This window comes from Oryctolagus cuniculus, chromosome 3, assembly GCF_964237555.1.
Source record: "Oryctolagus cuniculus chromosome 3, mOryCun1.1, whole genome shotgun sequence".
Classification (NCBI taxonomy): domain Eukaryota; kingdom Metazoa; phylum Chordata; class Mammalia; order Lagomorpha; family Leporidae; genus Oryctolagus; species Oryctolagus cuniculus.
The window spans coordinates 6,951,929-6,972,562 of record NC_091434.1 but is presented as its reverse complement, the minus strand read 5'-3'; the positions used below and the strand labels follow the sequence as shown (position 1 = coordinate 6,972,562).

At 65.6% G+C, this 20,634-nt stretch overlaps 1 protein-coding gene across 7 annotated transcripts in view; it reads right to left on the bottom strand.

The window, feature by feature from the left end:
• Window positions 1-2,981: 2,981 nt before the first annotated feature.
• Window positions 2,982-20,634, bottom strand: part of ECEL1 (endothelin converting enzyme like 1) — a 55,857-nt gene continuing 38,204 nt past the window's right edge. For 3 of the 7 annotated variants that reach the window (XM_051834191.2, XM_051834190.2, XM_051834189.2), the window contains exons 2-19: window positions 20,052-20,187; window positions 8,725-9,611; window positions 8,250-8,318; window positions 8,055-8,165; window positions 7,886-7,978; window positions 7,612-7,736; window positions 6,802-7,024; window positions 6,284-6,382; window positions 5,977-6,051; window positions 5,608-5,711; window positions 5,396-5,454; window positions 5,274-5,325; window positions 4,838-4,905; window positions 4,606-4,730; window positions 4,215-4,280; window positions 3,765-3,860; window positions 3,496-3,572; window positions 2,982-3,394 (exon numbers count right to left, since the gene is read on the bottom strand). In XM_051834191.2, coding sequence (XP_051690151.1) covers window positions 3,295-3,394; window positions 3,496-3,572; window positions 3,765-3,860; window positions 4,215-4,280; window positions 4,606-4,730; window positions 4,838-4,905; window positions 5,274-5,325; window positions 5,396-5,454; window positions 5,608-5,711; window positions 5,977-6,051; window positions 6,284-6,382; window positions 6,802-7,024; window positions 7,612-7,736; window positions 7,886-7,978; window positions 8,055-8,165; window positions 8,250-8,318; window positions 8,725-9,611; window positions 20,052-20,169 — 2,547 coding nt within the window. In that variant the 5' untranslated portion in view covers window positions 20,170-20,187 and the 3' untranslated portion in view covers window positions 2,982-3,294. Of the gene's footprint in view, window positions 3,395-3,495; window positions 3,573-3,764; window positions 3,861-4,214; window positions 4,281-4,605; window positions 4,731-4,837; window positions 4,906-5,273; window positions 5,326-5,395; window positions 5,455-5,607; window positions 5,712-5,976; window positions 6,052-6,283; window positions 6,383-6,801; window positions 7,025-7,611; window positions 7,737-7,885; window positions 7,979-8,054; window positions 8,166-8,249; window positions 8,319-8,724; window positions 9,612-9,710; window positions 10,022-10,479; window positions 10,633-10,723; window positions 11,013-20,051; window positions 20,188-20,634 lie in introns of those variants that run through there. The other 4 variants (XM_051834193.2, XM_070070044.1, XM_002721457.5 and 1 more) reach the window with 4 other exon arrangements.

The window sequence follows — 20,634 nt, the reverse complement described above, 5'->3', positions numbered from 1 at the left end:
CAGAGCAAGGATGCCTCGCCACCCTGAAGCCATCTATGATCCTACAAGGGACGGATAAATGAATAAGCCGGATTGGTGGCTTGCATTTTTCTCTGTAAAACACTCCCAAGGCCCACCTCTTGTGGATCAATTGTCCTGCAGTGCCCCGGAGATGGGAGGGCTGGCTGCCGGGCCCCCAGCCCCGGGGTCTCAGCTCACACCCCTGCAAGTGTGCTGCGACCCCCGCAAAGAGAACGTGCCCTCTCACGCACAGCCGGACTGCCGTCCCATCTGCCTCGTGAGAGCGGGGAGGGGCCGTAATTCATGTCTGTGAACACAGATCCGTCCTCTGCAGTCTCACGGGCGCACTCTGGTTCTGTCACTCCCCTGCCCCGTCCTGGGGTGGGGGTGGGGCCGGGGGCGGGGGCCAGAGACAGTGCTCAGCCTCCTCCGAGCAAGCTTGAAGCCAGCAGGAGGAGCGGAAATTGCTCCTTTTAATAAAGCAAAGTAAATGAGTTTCTCAAGGCATCCTGGGGAAGGAGGGAGGGCTCTGGGGGGAGGAGGGAGAGAGGCCACAGATCTCAGCACGGGACAGGACGGGACAGCCGTGCCCAGAATTTCAGCAAAGCCTGTGTGGGTGGCACCCCGAGAGGGAAAGAATCGGGGTGCTGCAGGGGGCGGGAAAGGGCCAGCCCCCCGGGCAAGGAGGCACGAGGAGGCCAGGTGGGCTGGGCAGCCCCCTCCTCAGAGGAGCGCCTGTAGAGGACCGGGCTGTCTTTGAGAATGCTGGTAGGCAGGGCCTTCCCACGCCCCGACTACCGGGGTCAAGGGCACCAGACACCCAGGTCAGCAGCATAGCAGACGCTGGACCCCGAGTCCACTGACCCGGTTAGTCTGGCCTGGGGCTCGGCCCTGCTGGGTGGCACCTGGCACCCTGGACCCCTTCCTGGGCTCCCCAGAAATCCTAGGGCTGCTGAGCGAGACCAGCCCATGCCCCTGGCAGGCCTCGGGTCCTGCCCCAGTCGGCACACAGGTGACCCCCACGGAGCGGCCAGGCTGCAGGGGGCATGTGGCATCCTTGGCTCTGAGGGGTCTGCTGGGGGCCCACGTTGGGGAGGGGTCTGTGTCTGGCGGCGGACCACGGAGGCAGCAGCAGGGGCGTGCCTGTGGATCAGTGGTCGCAGGGGGCAGGGCAGAAAGGCCCCTCACCCCTCATCTGTGGCCGGCTGCTTCTTGATGGGTTCCCCCTAGGCTCACAGCCTGGTGGCAAAGCTGCGGAGGAGGGTGGACCGCAGCGAGAGCAGGGGCCCAGCCAGCCTCTGAGGACGCAGGCACAGCTAGCACCTGGCACGCAGACACACAGGTGGGGGCCGGGGTTGGAGGGGGTGGGTCCAGGTGGGTCCCGCTCTTGCTCCTAGATTTGCCCGCCGCTAAATGCTTAGCTGAAACGCGCTCTCCCGCTCTCCGTCATCCCACCAGGAGCCGCGCCCAGAGGATGCCCACCGCGTGGAGGGCAGAGCCGGCCCCACCGCCCCGCCCCGCAGCTGGGCCGCGCCCCTCCCCGCCCCTCCCTGCTCGCGGGGCCTGGGGCGGGACTCGCAGAGGCCACACACCCCCACCGGACAAAGGAGCGAATGCCATCGGCGCTGCGTGTTTCCCCGCAGGCGTCCAGAGCCGGGCAGCCGACACTCAGCCTCCAGGGGACACGTGTCTGTGTCCTGCAGCGACCCGCGGTGGGGCCCTGGGTGGGGCAGCGGCCCCAGCTACTCCCAGTGCTCAACCGAAGAGCAGCTTGGGAGACCCTGGGTGACACAATGACGCTGGGCCTCAGGCCAGGTGCTCTGCACCACCTGGCAGCCAGGAACGGGGTCCTCTCCCTGCCCTGTGGCCACTGGCATCGGCAGCAGGCACAGGTGGAAGGGAGCGGGGCTGACTCCTGGCATTCGGGCCTCACCCAGCACCCCCTCCCTGAGCCAGCAGGGGGACAGGAGAGATCTACTGGGTGCAGCTGGGTCCCCTCAGGGGACCTGGGAGGAGAGGGGGGCAGGGGATGCTGCGGAAGCAGGCGTGGGGAGCCAGAGCTGCCAGGCTCCACTCAGGTCGGGGAGGGCCCCGGCGACAGCAGAGAATCCTCTGTCCCAGCTGCCCAAGGGACATCACAGGTGCCCAGGCTGGAGGAAGCATCCAGAAATTGCGCCTCCATGGGGCCTGCACCTCACAGGCCCCACCTGCAAGGAGTGTGCCCCCAAAGCCATGGCCAGGGGGCTCGGAGCAGCGCAGGCAGACAGGGGCCCTCCCAGACTGGCCACCCCTGGGGGGTCTCCCTCGGCCCCACACCCTCCTCAGACCACAGGGGCCCATGAAGCAGCAGCTCTGGACATGACCGCGGCCCTGGGCTGTGCTGTGCCTCCGGGCCCAGGCCTTCCCAGCAGTGCTCAGGGAGTGTGACACACCCGGGAGGAAGGCAGGTGCCCGGATCTCCCGGTGGGGCTGCCCGGTGAGAAGCCCCTCTCTCCTGCTGAGCCCTCCACACCAGCGCAGTGTGGGGTGGGCAGCCTCGCCCAGCCAGGACAGCTCCCCTTCCACCACTCACTCTGGGAGCCCACCCCAGGCTGCAGGAGACGCTGTCACAGCGAGGCCTGAACCCACATTCTCAGAGGGGGAAGGGGAGGCCGAGGCCTGACCTTGTAAGATGTGGCAAAAACTGCTGCTTTTGACTTCCAGGGGAACTAAGTCCCAGGGCCACCCTGAAATGAGGGTCACTGGGCCACCAGGCCAGCTGGGGCCCTAGCACCAGGTACAAAGACCCAGGGCAGGAGGCCTGGCCAGGGAAGAACGGGTGGTTGTGGGAAAGACAGAGGAGCTCAGGGAGGTGGGACAGCGTACCCAGAAGGCATCAGGAAGGTCCCTTCTTGGGTGCCCAGCGTGCCATGGGCCTGAGCCTCCCCCGGGAGGGGTCCCTGCAGCCCCCCTGCTCTGGGGACCCTGGAAGAGGCCGAGGCGACAGTACAGTGGCTTTATTGACCAGACGCAGCAGCACACACAGGGAAGCCAGGGCCTGCACCCTGCAGCCTGGCCAGGGGCTCTGGCTTCCTGGAGCTGAGCCGGGGGGGGGGGGGGCAGCCCCAGTGTCTCTCCCCTGTGCTCCCTGAAGAGAGGGACAGCAGGGGGCCAGGTCCCAGAGGGGCTGGGGAGGCAGCGGGGCCAGGATGGGCCCGGCAGCAGGTGCATGCCTGCCCAGCAGCCGGCAGGAGGCGATTCGTGCGGGGCGGGCGGTGGGGACGTGCAGGCGGGCAGGCGGGCGGGTGGCCAGGCTCACCACACAGAGCACTTGTGGGCAGGGTTCATGGGCGAGTCCTTAGGACAGTGGAAGGCCCGGCCGAACTCCTCAAACTGGGATACACTGCCCAGGACCCTGGGGTGAAGGGAGAGACGCCCACAGTGCGGGGCCCAGCGGCCAGGCCACCCCAGCTGCCCGTGCTGACGGCGGAGGCCCAGGGAGGCAGGTGGGCCTACCTGTAATGCTCAGGCGCATGCTTGTCGGTCAGCACCTGCAGGTAGATGGACTGCGACCGGCGCTTGATGCACCAGTTCTGGGCCGCAGAGGCGGGCAGAGGGGAGGAGAGGGCGAGGTGAAGCCAGGTGTCTACCGCACATCTTCCCACCCCAATGCCACAGCCCACGGGGCCATCACCTTCGAGGGGACACGTGATGGGACACAGGCTGGCCGCAAGAGAAAGGGCAAGCGAGGGCTGGGAGCCCTGGGCCCCTACTCCCCTGCCCACCTGAGCAAAGGCGATGAAGAAGAGCTGGTTGTGTGTGTACTTGAGCCGGTGCAGCGGGTGCTCTGGGCCGTGTTCCCGCACCCACTTCTGATAGGCCTGGGGGTGCAGGATGTAGAGCTGCTGAGCCCACCCTGCCCCGTGTGCTGCCCTCTCTCCATCAGCCCCTCCCTCCGCAGCCCCCACCCTGCATACCACCTACTCTGCTGCATATCCCCGCCTGGCCAGTGCCACCCCCTCCAGGCAGCCTTCCTTGCTCTCTTGGCAAAGATGAGGTGAGGCCTATGGATCCTCCCTCTTCTGCTGGACCTTGTGACCAGCCAAGGCCCCGCAGGACTCTAGGCCAGAGCTCAGAAAGGATGGGCAGGGAGGGGCGGCCATGCCTCTAGCCTGGGGTCATCAACAGCTCCCTCCGTCCCCCAACAGGGCCCAGGGCCAGGCAGGGCAGCTCACATAGTAGGCCAGCTTGAGGCCGCCCATGTCCGCAATGTTCTCGCCAAGCGTGTGTTTCCCATTCACCTACGAGAAAAGGAAGAAGCCAGGGGACACGTGGGGTCTGGCTGACCTCCCTCGGGCCTGGCTCCCGGGGGTCCCTGCTCCCTGCCAGCCCTCCTTCCTTTCCCAGAGACTTTGAGGGGGGTGCCCGCCCCCTGCCCCCACCTGGCACTCCTGTACCAGGTGAGTCCCTCTGCCCCCTTCCCATGTCCACGTAAGCATGTGCAGGAGCCCCGGGCACGGGGGCAGGGACCTGCGTTTTCTAGGACACCCGTGGGTGTCTTGCTCTCGCTCTGCACCCAGCCAGCTCTGAGGGGCACCAGGTGCGGGCAGGAGGGGAGGGCCTCACCCGCTGGTTGTAGACTGTGAAGTTATCGTAGAGGCGCACAATGCACTCGGCCTTGCGCAGGAAGCGGCTGTAGGAGGCCTCGGTCCACCAGTGCAGCAGGTTCCCTGAGCGGTCGTACTGGCCCCCTGCGAACACCGCGGGCGGGCGGCTGAGACCGGCCTCCCTCGAAAGCTCTCGGTTCCCTCGCCGCCCCTCCTCCCTGAGCCAGCGCCCAGGCCCTCCCGGGCCTCACCCCAGTCATCGTAGCCGTGGGTCAGCTCGTGGCCGATGATGGTGCCGATGCCCCCGTAGTTCAGAGACCTGGGGGTATGACAGCTGCGTCAGGGGCCTGGCCTGCGTCCTCCCCTCTGGGAGCCCCGCGCTGCTGCCCAGGAGGCCCCGGGAGCCTCAGTGTCCCCGTGGGTACCTGCCCAGAGCTTTAGGAAAGACCGTCACACAGGGCAGGTGGGGCAGGAGAGCAAGGGGGGCCCATGGGGGCACGGGGCCTGCTCCATTTCCTCACACAAGGAACTCCCCCCCTTTCTAATTTAACCAAGAATGAGGTGGGACCACAGGGACCCTGGGTCTGTAGCTGTCATGACCCTGCCCAGTGCTGGGGCAGTTTAAGCCCCAACCCACCCCTGCCCCAGACACGGCCGGCCCAGCCCTCGGCCCTGTCCTGTACTCACTGCGGGAAATCGGGGTCATACAGTGTGGGCTGTAGGATGCCTGCCGGGAACACTGTGGGGAGGGCGTGGTCAGGAGACGGCCCGCCCACTTCGGGGAGCCACCCCTGTAGGGCAAGACTCACCCATCTGGTTCTTGTTGGGTAGGTAGTAGGCATTGAGGGCCTGGGGGGGCAGCAGCCAGCTGTGGAGGGAGGCGGGGGTCGGCGAGGTGCCCACAGACCCTAGCCTCTGTCTGCTTGACGGCTGCCCCCGGGGCCCAGCCACAGCCCTCCCCTGACAACGCGGCCTCTCCCCGTGTCCCGCCCTTAACCCCCAGCTCAGGGCAGGCACCCACGTGGACTTGTCCACCTCCTGCCGGATCTTCTTGACGGACAGCTGGATGCTGAAGCGGATGCTGTTCAAGATGTTCTTGAAGTAGGTCTTCTCGTGGACTTCAAACTACAGGGCGGGGGCGGGACGGGGGGGGGAGCGGCACTGGTGCCACAGTTACCGCACAGCGTGGGAGGCCCACGTGCCTTGGCGGAATGCCTAGCTTTGAGCCCCGCTCCACTCTGATTCCAGCTTCCTGCTAATGTGCACACTGGGAGGTGATGGTTCAAGTGGTTGGGTCCCTGCCACCCACATGGCAGACCCAGGTCTGGGCCAGGGCCCCGGGGAAGCCTGGCCGGTGAACCCCGGGCAGAGAGCGGGGGATGTGGCTCACCTCATACTCCTTGTCCACAGCCTCGGGTTTCAGCAGGAAGTCCGGGTAGCCAACCATCACCATCATATACTGCAGCTGTGGGGCACAGGGAGAGCGCGAGTGGCCCAGGGCCTGGGGAGATGGCTCCCCAAACCACTAAGAGAAGGAGGCTCTCAGCCAGCCCAGGAGGCCAGGTGCAGGAGAGCAGGCCAGGTGATGGCAGCTTCCCACAGGCATCCTGTCTCCTGTTCTCCCCAGCATCTGACACTCAGTAGACGCTCAAGAAATGTTTGTGGGGCCAACCAATGGGGCCCAGGTCCCAGCTCACCTTGGCCCGGGCCGCTGCTTTGGTCTCAGCATCCATCCAGTCCAGCTCCTCCAGGCGCTGGCCCAAGATGTACTTGATGTCTTCCACCAGCTGCTGTACCTGCCGGGTCAGAGACAGAGGTCACAGGTCAACCAAGAAGGCTTTAGCTCTGGACCCCCGGCACCTGGCACAAAGGGGGCTGCCCCATGATAGCGTCAGAGCTGAAGCCTGGGGCTTGGTGCTGAGTGCAAAGGGGAGACTTCGGAGGTGGGAACCAGGCCCTGCACTCTAAGCTCTGCCTCCTGAGTATGGCCAAGAAGGCGGGCAGTGGATGGTGGGAAAGTCACCTGCAGCTTCTACCTGCGGAGGTGGAAGCCTAGTGAGGAGCAGCAGTAACCTCAGAGGGGCTGAGGCTGGGACCCCCACCTGCAGGCAGGTGTATGGTGCTTCCCATCCAAGGACCAAGACCAGCAGAGGGCACCACACCCAGCTCAGCAACCCCACCCCCACCCCCACCGCTAAACCCAGGGCAGCCTGACCTTGGCCTTGCTGGCCGCTGAGAAGTGCTCATGGACAAAGAGGGCGCCAAGTGCCATGCCGAAGTGGCGGTTGGCCTGGCCCAGGCACACGCGGGCCAGCTCCTGGGGCTTGTCGCTGCCCTCCATCTCCCGGGCCAGCTCGTGCAGCGCCTCGCGGAATGGCGAGGACAAGTGCTCGCTCAGGACGACCACCACACGCCACACCAGGTAGTTGTGCAGGATCCTGGGGGCCAGGAGGAGCAGGGGGAAGGGTGTGGGCAGCCATGAATGAGGGCCAGACTGGGTACCGTCTGGCCCACCCTGTGTCGCTAGCCGAGGGTTGGACCCAGCACCCACAAAGGAAGTGCACGTGGTCATCCCGCTATGCAGAGGCAGATCTGTGTGCCCAAATCACACACAACACGGCTCCTGCTCAAGCAGAGCCCTGCGACTGAGGGTTTAGGGCCAGCATCATTTCATCACGAGCTATGGGAAGGACAAGCAGGCCCTCCAGGGTGACCGTGACCTCAGAGCTGGCCTTGAAAGACCTCTGTTCCTCCCCCAAGGCAGGCCCTGGGGCAGCAGACCTGGGGCCACAGGTCTCCTCTCTGAGAGCCGTGCTCAGCCTTAACCTCCCCAGGTGAGGAAGCTCACAGCCCCGCCCCGGGTCCCACAGGGAATCAACAGGGCCAGGGTCAGAACAAGGGATGGAGACTCCTACTCCAGTGCTCCGGCCTGCCCCCCTCACGGAGGCTGCTGCACCGACGTGCGGTGGAAGCGCCACGCTCACCCAGCAGCCAGCTCCAGGGGCGGCGGGGGTGTGTGGCGAACCTGCGGGGTGTGGAGCGGATGAGCTGGGACACCTGCTGCATGTAGTCCGTGGCCAGCAGCACCACCTCCTCGTCCTCCGAGAAGTCCTCCTGGAAGATCTGGTCCAGCAGCCACTTCCACTGCAGCTGGGGGAGGGGGGAACAGGGCCCCAGGGGCCCGGGAGCAGCAGTGAGGGCGCACGGGAGCCGGGCCACCAAAGGCCTGCCCGCCCCTGGGGTGTGGGGGCCAGGGCCAGGGTCCCCTCACCCTGTGGCCACCAGGGGCTGCCACTCACATGGGGGGTGATCTTCTGCAGCTGGCCCAGCGTCACCTTGTTGTACACAGAGCTGACGTCTCTGCGCAGGTCGTCATACTCCGACACGGTGATCTAGGGGAGGGTCGTACAGCTCACCAGCCACGCCCTGAGCCCCTCCCCCAGCCCAGGAGGCCCAGCCCCCTCTCACGTTGGCCAAGCGCTGCTCCAGCTGCAGGATCTCCTGGGCCTTCCGCTCCACTTGGTCTGCTCCCAGCAGGCGGAGCAGGCGCTCCATGAACAGCCTGTAGGCTGCCAGGACCTGCACCAGGGCGGGGCGCTGCTCAGGCTGGGGACCCCGCCCCCCGGGGCCCAGGCCCTCCCTGCACCCCAGCCCAGGCCCCACCTTCTCACTCTCCTCATCCTGAGCCAGGTACAGGGTCCTCTCCGGCAGGGTGAGCCCGTCCTGGTCAATCTGGAGAGGGAGACGGGGGCCAGCAGGGGTCACCCCAACAGACTGGATCCCCACCCAGATGCCCGGAGCGTGGACTGGCCAGGCACCATTGTCCCAACCCCAGGAGCGCGCAGACCCCAGCCACTCTGCCTGAGAAGCTGCGCAAGCCCTTCCCTGAGGGTCCTGCCTGAGGCTGCAGAGGGTGCCGTCCTCCCCCCGCCCCGTAAAGCCCCCACTCTCCTCACCAGGCAGAGGCACTCAGAGCTGAGCCCCAGGCGACACGCCCCGCGCGCTCTCCCGACCTGGCCTGCCAGAGGACCGGGAAATTGCGGCTCCCCGCCGCCGCCTCTGGCGCCCTGCCCGTGGGCACCCCTCCCCTCCGCGCCGGCCGCCCAGGCGCGCGCCCCAGGTCCCCGCGGCCACTTACCCGGATGACGTAGCGCGAGGAGTTCCTGTCGTCCAGGCTGACGGTGAGCGAGAAGAGCGCGGCCGCGCTGTACACGCCCTGCGCCTTGTACAGCAGCCGGTTCAGGTCCCAGCGCGCGGCCGGCCCCGGGCGCTCGGGCGCCCCGCCCAGGTCCCAGCCGCCGCAGTCCTCAATGACCTCGAGCATGGGCCGCGGCCCGAGCCGCTCGATCTCGCGCATGTCGAGGCACGAGCGGAAGAAGGCGCGCACCTTGCGCTGGGCCGCGCCGCCCGGGCCGCCCGCGGGCCGCGCCAGCAGGAGCCGCAGGCGCTCCTCGTTCTGCTCCCCGATGGCCGCGATGGTGCCGTAGGTGAGCTTGTCGTCGGGGATGGCGTGGCGCCGCAGCCAGCCGCCGCATGCGAACGAGTAGAAGTCCTGGCACGGGTCGATGCTGGCGTCCAGGTTGGCGGCCAGGAAGCGGGCGGCGCGCGCGAAGGCCTTGCGCTCCGGGCAGCCCTCGGCACAGGCGGCGCCGCCCCCCGCGCCCGGGCCCAGGTACTTGAGCGCCAGCATGGCGGCCAGGATGGCGCACAGGCCGGCGGCGAACACCAGCCCCGACAGCAGGCACACCTCGCGCCGGTTCCAGCGCGGCAGCCCGGCCCGGGCCCCGGCGGCGCCTCGGCCCGCTCCCAGCGGGAAGCCTGGGGGCAGCGAGGTCCCGCGCGAGCCCCCCGCGCCGCAGCGGCTCACGTACTTGACCTCCTGGAATTCGTCGTAGTGCGCAGTCATCGAATACGGGGCCTCCATGGCTCCCAGGCCGCCGCGGAGCGGGCCCTGGCCACCTGGGCTACAGCAGACGCCGAGCCGCCGGCCTCCTTTCGGGCCTCCGCATGGCCCTGGGGTCGCCGCTGTGGGAAGGGCAGAGGCCGGCTCAGAGAGACGCTGCAGCCCGACGGCGACCACCGACGGGGCGAGGAGGGGTGCAGCGGACTGGGCTTTTGTCTGACCTCCTTTCGCCCAGGAAGGCTCAGAGTGGCCACCACGTCCCCGCACAGTCCCGCCTTCTACCCACACGTGCGCTCTGCGGCGCGGGAGGGGCCTTGGTGGGAAGCAAGAGGGCGAGGGGCACGGATTCGAGCACGTAGTAGGCCTTCGCTGAAAGCCTCTTCCTCCTCCCTCGTCCAGGATTGTCCCGGGTCGGGGAGGACAAAGAACTTAGAAGAGGTACGGTCAGGGGCGCGTCTAAGCGTCCCCTAGACTGCTTTCAGCTCTCCGCACTGGACCCAGATGCTGGAGTCCGCGGCCGAAGAACCACACTTTGTCCTGGCGGAGTCCGCCGGACCAACCTCGTCCGGTCCCTGGTGTTTTCTGATCGGCCGCCCGAATGCCACCGGCGCTTTTCTTAAACGGCGCGCGCCTCGCGGCGCAGCGTCCGGGAGACAAACCCTCCTCGCTGATCCGTACGGAGAACCAAGACCGGTCCGGTCCCCAGCCCCTTCCTCGCCCTGGGCCGCTCCCGCCTTCAACAGGTTCTCCCCGAAACCCAAACTTGGGCGAAGTTTCACCCCCTACACTCAGCAAGAATGCAGGGCGCGCCTCGAACCCGGGGCTCCGAGCCTCGCTCGCCACGCCGGTCCGCGCAGTCCTCGGAGCCCAAAAGCCGAGCCCGCCCGCAGTCGCAGCTGAAGCTGGAGCCGAGAGGACGCAGACAAAGCCGGGCGGCACGGCGCAGCGGCGGAGGTGGCCGCGGGGGTGGCGAACTCGGGGGCCACTTACCGGGAGGTGCGCGCCCAGGCCGGGCGGGGCCGGAGCCGGTCGGACCCGGGCTGGGGCCGGAGCCGCAGCCGCAGCGGAGCGGGGCGGGCGCCGCTGTCTCCGTGCGCCCGCCGCCTTCTCTGCCGCCGCGCGGAGCCCGCCGCGCCGCGCCGCCCGCCGGCCCCGGGGGAGGGGGCGCGCCGGCGGCTCCACCCTCCTCCGCCCGCCCCCGCGCCCCTCCCTCCCCGGCTTCCCTCCCGGCTACCTGTCAGCTCGGCAGCGGCGCGGAGGCGGGGGTGCTGCGGAGCCCGGCTCCCGAGGGGCGTGCGCAGGCTTCGCGCTCGGGGACTCCCGGCCCAGCCGCGTTCCGGGAGGAGCCAGCGCAGCCGCTGCTCCCCGGAGGGGGATCCCCTCTATTCCGGTTCCCCCTACTCGCAGCCAGCTATCGGACCTGCAGCAGGAGCCCAGGAGGCGCGTGGGCCCTCCGGACTGGGCACCGCCCTGGAGGACTCCCTCGAAGGGTGTGAGGCGGCGCTGAGCGCCCGCATCCGCCCGGCTCCGTGGCTGTCGCAGAGCGGGCCTGCCGTGGGACGCTCCCTTGTCCTTTGAACGCCTGCCCGCCATTGAGCCCTGTCCGAGGTGCTGGTTGACCATGCTCCCTTCACCCCGCTTCTGGCGGAGAGGGAGGGTGAAGGCTTGGAGAAGAGGCTGAGGCTGAAACTGTGCCCCTCTCTCCTCCTTGGCCGGCCCTGGCACCGCTGCCCGGGAAGCCTCCGGCCCAGGTAGGGAAGAAAGAGCAGAGAGAGAGGAGTGAGGTCTCCCTGCCGCTGCAGATGGGCAGGGGGCGCCCTGTGCCCCAAGCAGCCTGGGGCTCAGACAGGCCTGGGCTTCATCAGGGGCCCCGTGTGTGTGAATTGAGGGACGGGAGAGGCTGGGTAGGGGGACTGGATTTGTCCACTCACTCCCTTCTTGCAGCTGAACTTGACTGTCTGCACCTCTGTACCCACCGGGTCCCAGCCCACATGAACCAGAATGCAGGGTTCTTGGGTGAGTGGTACTCTTCTTGCCTTCCAGCCCCAACCGGAGCCTGCCCGCTCCCTCTCCGTTGTGTGTCCCTAACTGGGCATTCCCAGGCCTCACCGCTCCAGCCGGCAGGAAAGACCTTAAACACTGCTTATGACAGCCATGGGGTCCCTCTGAGAAAACACAGGACAAGGAGGAGACTCAAAGGACAGACCCATAGCCCTGTCCCCTCCCCTGGGCTGCTCAACCCCTCGGCTGCCTGCACAGGGACTTCCTGTCTCCTGTCTGTGCGTCTCCCTGCTCCGGATTCTCTCTGCCTCCCGAGGTCCTGCTCTGTCCCATACATTCTGCTTGTGCTCAATTAATTCTACTGAGGAGAGATGAAATTACGCAAAATGTGGTGATTCCTTGTGGGGGAGGGGAGGGCAGGGCGGTGGCAAAGTGGCTCTTTGTGCTTTTAATCTGCATTTTCCCCCTCCACGTTCCGGCTCCAGGAGGGTAATTTTGCAGCCTTTTCAGGCCCTGATTGGTATCATTTCTCCAGCAATGACAGCTTTTATTTTCCCCGAAATGAATGCCGTGAAATTTCCAAGAAATATAAAAATGGATATTGTCTCGGTTCCGACAGCAGAGCATGGAGGCAAACACGCGTCCCTGGGGACTGTCCTGTGCCGGCCCCGGGGAGGGGATGGGGGACACAGGCTCTCAGTCTCTCCTGGCTCCCTGCCCTCCCAGGCCTGCTCTTGGACCCCTCTTTTGGCCATGCCTCTCCCAGACCCAACTGCCCTGCACCTGCTCCCGTGCCTCTGCCTCCCAGCCTGGCCCCCAGCCTGGCCTGCTCCACCTCATTGGCTCTGTTTAGAGTCTCAGCCCCCACACCCAAACCCCCACCCCGACACCCAGGCCCCCAGGCAGCCATCAGTGCCAATTGGAGTTGCACTAGGATTGGGCTGTCAGTCATGGCCACCACTACTCAGCCTGCCCACCAAGGGGGCCATTTGAATCATAGCACAATGTTTACATGTATCGAAACAACACCTAGTAGCCCATAAATACTATAATCATGTGTCAATCCAACAAAGCTGTGATGGGCAGGCCTTTAGCCGGGCAATTAAGATGGCTGGGCCCCACATCAGAGTGCCTGGGTCCAGACTTTGACTCCTGACTCTGGCTTCCTGCTCAGACCCTGGGAGGCAGCCGTGATGGTTCAAGTAGTCGGGTTCCTGTCACCCAGCTGGGAGACCCAGATTGAGTTCCTGGCTCGGGGCTTTGGCTGTTGGGAACTGTGTGTGTGTGTGTGTGTGTGTGTGTCTACTTCTTAAAATTTCTAAAGGAGGAGGAGGGGCCGAGACCCACTTTCTCTTCGCTCTCGTGCCCCTTCTCAGAGGGAGGGGTGAGTGGGAGGGTGCTGGGGGGTCTGGCCTTTAGCTCCCTCACTCCCTGAGGTTTCCAGGGCTCCCCCGCCCCACCTGCCCATGTGACCCCTTGACTGATGAGCAAGAGAATGGCAGATCTCAGTGTGCCCGGATGCACCCAGCCCAGTGCGGGAGCTGTGGCCAGAGCTTCCTCGGAAGGGAGGGAACAGGCTCAAGGGGGAGCGAGGGGCAGGGGGAGGAATTCAGGAGCTGACCCCGCCTCCTCCCCCGCAGGCAGACCCCAGCCACCCTGCGCAGGACCAGCAGGCCTGGGTTCCGGGGAGGGCACTGCCTGGGAGCAGCAGTGCTCGGCTAGTGGCCCTGGACAGCTGAGTATTGATCAAGTGAGGCGCCCTGGGCCCCGCCCTGCGGGAGGGCTGCTGATGGGAGCTAACCAGTCCTGCTGCGGCCCCGCGTGCTCACACCCGCCTGCTCTGCTCTGGGCTGCACGTGCGTGGGGAGGAAGCCCCACTTCACATGTGCCCTGGGACATCCCCTAGCCACCCTCCTGTGCCACCAACCTCTACCCCACCCCAACAGATACCCTCCTTGCCTGGAAAACACTCCCCACCCCAGCTTCCCACCCTCCTCTGGGGACTCATCCCATCTATTATTCAGAGCACCAAATGGATGTTTAATTTGAGAAATGAAATGACTCTCCCAAGTGGCCAGGGTGGCAGGGAGGGGCGGAGGAAGGCCGGAGACACGGGCAGTCATGGCGATGCTGACTCAGGCACTGCTTGGAAAGCTGGGTGCCCTCTGCAGACCCGGGCCCTCCCCCAAAGTTCCTGTGCTGCCTCTCACCCTAGTGCTATGGCCAGTTGGGGTGAGCAGTGCCCATCAGTCCTGCCTGAGCCCTTGCGGGGGGCCCTGGGCAGCTGCTGGGCTCCCTGGCCTGGCCCATCCCTGACCTTCACCGGGCTGGACTCGCGTTTCCTCCACCCTGTGCAGACCCCCAGCTGGGCTTCTCTGCCTGGCCCTGACGCCTTGCCATGCCCCCTGCACTCTGGACAGCTGCCCTGGCCTCCAGCTCCCAGAGCCCCCTCCTCAGCCTTCTGGGATGAACTCAGCCCCTTACGGCAGCCCACAAAGCCCTCTGCCTTCCTCGTCTTTCTCTGCCCTTCCCTCTCTCTGACCCCCACCCCACCCCCTCTTTCCTCCGGTCACTCCGATCTACTTTCATTTCCCAGAACCTCACTGGCCCTCTCACACCTCAGGGCCTTAGCACTTGCTGTTCCGGCTGTCTGCCACGTCCTCCATCAGCCCGATGCCAGTCATCCGTCTGGGCCACGCAGGGGCAGCCCCTCCCTCTGGCCACAGGCTGGGGGTTCATTGTCCCTGGGTCGCCACTGCCCAGATGCTGGGGTCTGCCCCGGCAAGGGCCCTGCTCTTCCCACATCTGCACAGCCCACATCCCTTCCAGAGCCCTGCAGGGGTGTGTAGGAACAACTCGGGGGACAGCTGTGATCAGGTCATGGGGAATCCCCTGTCCCCACTGTGGTAGCCCCCAGTGCCAGGCTGTACCAGGCACAGCACCCACCTGTGACCCTGCCCAGGCCCTTCTCCTGTGCTCTGGGGCCCATCTGGGACAATGGGAAGGGGCTGCACCTATACTCCCCTGCACCCCTTACTCCCATGCCCCACCCCAGCCTCCTGTCTAGAATCTCCTCCCAATCTTTAGGTCAGGGTTTTATTGCACATACCATGTTCTTGTTTGTGAAGGTTCAAGCCACACAGGAGTGCCGAGGATGGCCGTGAAGTCCCTCCTTCCCCCAGCTCTCCCCAGGCTATGGGACCAGATCTTCCAGGCCCACGTGGACCTCTGGGGTTTAGGGCTCTGCCTCCCCACATGGCTGTCTGTCTGGAGGAGCCAGGGTCCCCTACCTGCAGGTCGTCATCTTCCACCTAGGGACACTTGGTCCTCTCGCCCATACCTGTCTTTCTTCCAGACCCTCATTCTGAAGCCCTGCCTCTCGGTCATCTCCAGCCCCGCCCTGCCTCCCCCATTCTTGAGATGCTGTGTGCAGGTGTCATGGCCCTCGCCCCAGCTGTGCCTGCTGGTACCTGAACCTCCCCAGCAATTCCTTGAGTCCTCTGTGTGGCCAGCATCCCAGCCTCTCATCTGCTTCCTGGCTCCAGCCCTGGGCCTTCGGTCCCTCTTCCTGCCTTGTCCAGGGTACCACTGCAAGCTCGCCCTCTGCCTCACTCCCCTGTGAACCCCTGGCTCCCGGGCCCCATGGTCTGAGCCCAGCTTCTGGCCCCCAAGCTCCTTGCCTTTTCCTCAGCCTCCGTGCCTGGGTTCAAGCCATCCACGTGGTCCAAGGGCCTGGTCTCCGGCCCTATGTCCTGCCTTTGGGTCCGTCTAGGGCCACCCTGATGGACAGGCTGCAGGGCTATGCAGCTCCCCAGCTGAGTGGCTGCTGGGTGGCAGTCCCTGTCCCTGCAGCTCATACCCAGCCCGGAGCCTGGGCACGGCCCTGGGAGGTGCACAGGGCTGGAGGGGCTGCCATTGGAACAATGCACGAAGCAGCCCCCGAGTGCCAGGCCCTGGACTGACCCCTCCACCTGCTCCTCCACACCCAGTGCTGCCGGAGGCCCCCCGAGTGCACCCTGTGGTTGGCTCCAGTTCAGAGGGGAAACTGAGGCCCAGAGCAGGGAAGGAAGTCACTCAGCTCAGGAGTTCTGTGGCTGAGATCTGAGCCCACGTCTCAGGGACATGCACACCGTGAGCTAACGGACCAAAGGACAGCTCCCCAGGTGCACGGGTGAAACCCAGGTAAAGGCAGCTCAGAACCGCCACCCCACCCCCACCCCACACTGTTCTCTCTGGCCAAGAACTGTGCTGCGGGTGCCGATCCAGGCCAGCACAGGGCAGGAGCCATGGCTGGCTTTGCCCAGAGACCTTGGGAGCAATCCTTTTTTTTTTTTTTTTTTTTTTTTGACAGGCAGAGTGGACAGTGAGAGAGAGAGAGAGACAGAGAGAAAGGTCTTCCTTTGCCGTTGGTTCACCCTCCAATGGCCGCCGCGGCCGGCGTGCTGCGGCCGGCACACCGCGCCGATCCGAAGGCAGGAGCCAGGTCCTTATCCTGGTCTCCCATGGGGTGCAGGGCCCAAGTACTTGGGCCATCCTCCACTGCACTCCCTGGCCACAGCAGAGAGCTGGCCTGGAAGAGGGGCAACCGGGACAGAATCCGGCGCCCCAACCGGGACTAGAACCTGGTGTGCCGGCGCCGCTAGGCGGAGGATTAGCCTGTTGAGCCACGGCGCTGGCCAAGGAAGCAATCTTAGGGCTTGCAGCTGGGGCCTTGGATGCCCCCGCCCTCAAAGACCCTTCCTGGATCTCCCCACCTGCAGAGGCCCTGGGGTTTTGTGCCTGCTGTGCGGAGTGCATCCTGCACAGAACTTCTGTCCCCTGGACATTGCTTGGTGACCATATTGTCACGAGAATGTCCCCCAGCCGTTCCTGCGGCCTCATCCTTCCTGCCCAGCCTTGACCCCCAAGGCCGAAAGTCGAGGTGGGGGCCAGGCTGGCAGAACCCCATGGGGCCAGGAGGAGGGGGAGGAGAGTCTGAGGCCTGCTCTAGCCGTTCGATGGACAGGCAGCTCAGCTTCTGCTGCAGGTTGCAGACAAGGCCACGAGGGCTGCATGGAGTGGCACAGCGGACCCCAGGGCCCCAGCACCCTCCTCCCAGGGTCACCACGGCCCACAGCCGGGGGCTGGCCATGGCCGAGAAGCCGACAGGACCTGAAGCGCCTCTTCGGCTCACAGCTTCGCTGGGCCCAGGTCCCTTCCCCCATTGCGCTGTCATCATTTCAAGTGATTGGAGTTGAAGGGGATCGTTAGCTAATTAAAGCCAAGCCACTAATTGTCCCTCACAGGGGAGTGCAGGGCTGCAGGGGCGTGGGAGACGGAGGGGCTCTGGAGACCTCCCTCTAGCCTGTGTGTGATCTGGGGCCATTGTCGGAGAGTCCTTAAGCTGGGACTGGGGACTCTGGGAGAAGACTTCCAGATTCGGGCTTGACTGTGACACCTGGGCACCCCTCGGCCCACCCTGGTAAGGTATGGTGCACCCAGCTTCTGCAGGCCAGCGGGCCAGGCACCTGTGTCGAGTCTCCGCGCAGGTCTCCCTGGGCAGGATCCAGGAGTTGGCCAGGGCCGTGGTGCTCCTGGGCCCGGGGTCCTGCAGTGGCAGAACCAGTCTGCTCCTGGAGGCTGCCCACACCCCTCGCCTTGTGGCCCTCTGTCTGCAGAGCCAGTGGACACCTGCCCCCATCAAATCCTCCCTGTGCGGCCATCTCTGTCTTCCCCAAGGCCACCAGCCGGGCACTCTGCAAGGGTGCTTAGGTCAGGCCAGACCCAGCAATCTCCCTTTGCTAAGGTCCACCGGTTTGGAAGGTTAATTATGGCCCCAAGATCTCTCCCTCACAGCGCCCAGATCCGTGCTCGCTGCAGTAACAGGGAAAAGGGCACGGCTCACCGGGGCCGGGGATCCCAGGGGCCCTCTGCTGACCACAAGGACGAGCTAGGGCGGCCTCCCGGGCCAAGCCATCACCGTGCCATAGCCACAGCAATCCGAGGAGTGGCACTGTCTTACCCTGCCTTACAGAGGAGGCAGCTGAGGCCTGGAGAGTGGCCCTCACACGGCTGGGTGGCCAAGCTGAGGGCAGCACAGGGTCCGACCCAACCCTTGCTGTGTGTCCTTGGGAAAGCTGTGTACCCACTCTGAGCCTCTGAGAGGACCGAGGCTGAGGCCTGTTCCCCCTGCACGCATTGCAGGGGGGCAGCGGGCTGATCTGCCCCCACCCACAGCCAGCGATGCAGGACGCCTCACTGGCGTCTGTGGCACCTGAGGCCCTCGCGAGGGACTGGGACCCCTAATGCCAGCCGTCCAGTCACAGCCAGAGTGACTCCTGCCCCCGTGATCATGATCCCTTGCAGTGAACTGGCAGCACCCACAGCCACGGCACCCAAGGTTAATGGCGGGAAAGCTGCAGCTCCCTGGGGCAGGCCACCGGGTGGGGGCCTGCAGCCGCTGCCCGGTGTGGGCACATGTGTCTGTGGCCCCCTCCCCACCTCAGGAGGCTCCTGCCGCTGCAGCTCTGGGGCAGGCGGGGGTTGGGGGGGGGGGAGACTGCACAGGTGGCAGTGGCCGCTGGCTCCCCTCCCCAAGAGAAAGGCTGTCAGTCAATCCCCCCAGCAGGCTCCCCGCCCCCCGCCCCCGCCCCCATGCTCGAGCTGCCTCCCTCGGTAATGGGGCTTAATCATAACACGCATTAGCCAGGGCCTGCTGCCTACAATTACCGCTTCAATCAGCCACCCACCACCACCGCCGCCCCCAGCCTCAGGCCACCCGTGGGGACACCCCTCCTGCCCTCCCAGGCCCCTCCCCGACTGCAGCACAGGTGCCCCTGGCTCTGCAGACCGCAGCTCTGCGACCCCAGCAGCAGGGGCCTGGGGCGGGGGGTGGCCGCTGCGGGGAAGAAGTGCTCAGGGTCACAGGCAATTATTCTAAAAGCCTGCGCAGGGTAATGTGCAACAGCTCGGCTGAGGCTGAGCCGGCTGCTCCAGGCTGCTGACAGGTTTCCGTGCACACCCGGCGTCCACGTGTGCCGGTCATGTGCTCGGGACCCGACATGGATGCCTAGTCCTGTGGTGCCCACGGAACCCAAGGACGGGCTACCAGCCACCCCCAAGGTGGCCCTGCTTGGCTGACCGGCAGCTGTCCTCTGAGGGGCTGCCCCAGCACAGCTCTCGGTGCCCTGCACTGGCCCCTCCCCAGCTCGGAGCTGTGGCTCATCCGTGCCAGACCAAGGGCCAGGGCCTCGGTGCCATCCCGCCTCAGCATGGGCGGGGGCCAGCGGAGGGCAGGAGGCAGGCCTGGCGGGGGAGTGGAGGAGGGGACCGCTGTTGTGCTGTGATTCTCTCTAATTGCTGTTTTGCTGAGAGGTAATTAAAATCCCTTTTTATTTCACACGTCAGAGCTCTCGCCAGCCTGTGGAGCGGGAGCGAGGGGGCTGTGAGGCGGGGGCAGCAGAGAGCTGGGCGCCTAGGCTCACAGAGGGTCGGGCGGGTCGGACATCCGAGCCCAGGCCACCTGCCAGGGGCCCCCAGCCCAGGGCATCCTGAGTGAGGGCAAGCCCACCAGAGTGTGGGAAGCCCACGCTGATGGAGTCAGGGACATCTCGGGGCCACCTCCTCAGGGCAGTTGCATCCGCTGACCACTCGGTTTGCACAGCCAATTATTGTCCTGTGTGGCGGGACGGTGACAAAGCTGTGACTCTGAGAGACGAAGCAATGGCCAACACCCTCAGCCGGTCAGAGAAGGAGCTGGGTTGGAACGGGTCTAACCCCACCATGGACACGCTGGGTCAATCTGCCCCTCCAGCCCACGCCACGGTCCCTCCTGCAGAGTCTGCCAAAAGTCCACAGCCTTCCTCGGACCCTCCTGGGAGCCCTGTGGGAACGGCCACAGCCCTGGGACCCCTGCTGATGGCTGTGCAGTGTCCACCTCCCCTGGGCACAGCCATGGCCCCCTGCTGACCAGTCCCTGGCGACTCACAAACATTTCCCAAAGGTGTGAGAGCCCAGACTCACGCCAGCCAGAGTCAGGCTGCAATGGGACAGGCGCTGGATCCACTGAGCAGCCCCTCCCGCTCCAAACTCCTGCCTCGCCAGCTTCCTCTCACCCTCATCTTCCTCATCCTCCCCTTCTCCACCATCACGATGCTGTCACCCTCCACCACCATCACCTTCCCCGAGAGCTCCGTGTTATCACCCTGCCTGTGCAGAGGGGCAAGCCAAGGCTTACAAAGAAAGAGCAGACCCCAGGTCTCAGAGCCGGTGGGGAGCCGAGGCAGGAACCGGACCTCAACTGCTTGATACCCCGGGGTCAAGGTCACAGCCACCACACGCGAAGGGGAAAGGAAGTCGGAGAGCGCCCGGGGAGTCCTCTGGAGCCAGCCACTTCTGAGCTGCCAGTCCGGACGCTCCTCTGCCCCGGCCGAGCCTCCCCTTGGGCTGAGATTTGCAGAATCTGCGGGTGCCACCAGGACGTGAGAATGGCCACTCTGGCTCCAGCCCAGGGGAGGCCAGGCTGCCCCACCTCCCTCAAGCCTCGCTTTCCGGGGCCCCGCTGGCTCCGGGGGCTGCCTCACCAGGCCGAGGGCAGGACCGTGTGGGACTGCTGTACCCGAAAGAAGTGTCCATTGCTCCGGGTTCTGCAGGCTGAAGGCCGAGGCAGTCAGAGTGTCGCGCCAAGGTCACGTTCTGCATCCCGGGGCGCAGCCTTGCCTGGAGGAGAACAGAGAGGACCCCAGCTGTGTCGTGTCTCTCCTTGGAAGGACACTCGTCCTGCCCTGGCCTGTTCTGACATGACCTGGTCATGTCCAAAGGTACCATCTCCAGACACCATCACCTTAGTGACGGGCACCTGCAGTCCGAGCACTAAGTGGCCCAGCTGGGCTCCTGGGGACCTCTCAGGACACAGGACAGATATGGCCAAGAGAAGAGATTCTCTCCCCAGTCTACCAACCTCCCTCTCTTCAGCCTCCCTTACGCCTGGACTCAGCCTTGAAGAGCTGAGCACACGTGGAGGGACCTGCCGCATCTCAGGGACCTGCCAGGTACCCACCACCCTACCTGATGGGGGTGCTGGGACCGGAGATGGGGCACCTGGGGGGCTGCAGAGGGATGGTGCTGAGCACATGCTCACCTCTTTTTTAATATAAAATTTATTTA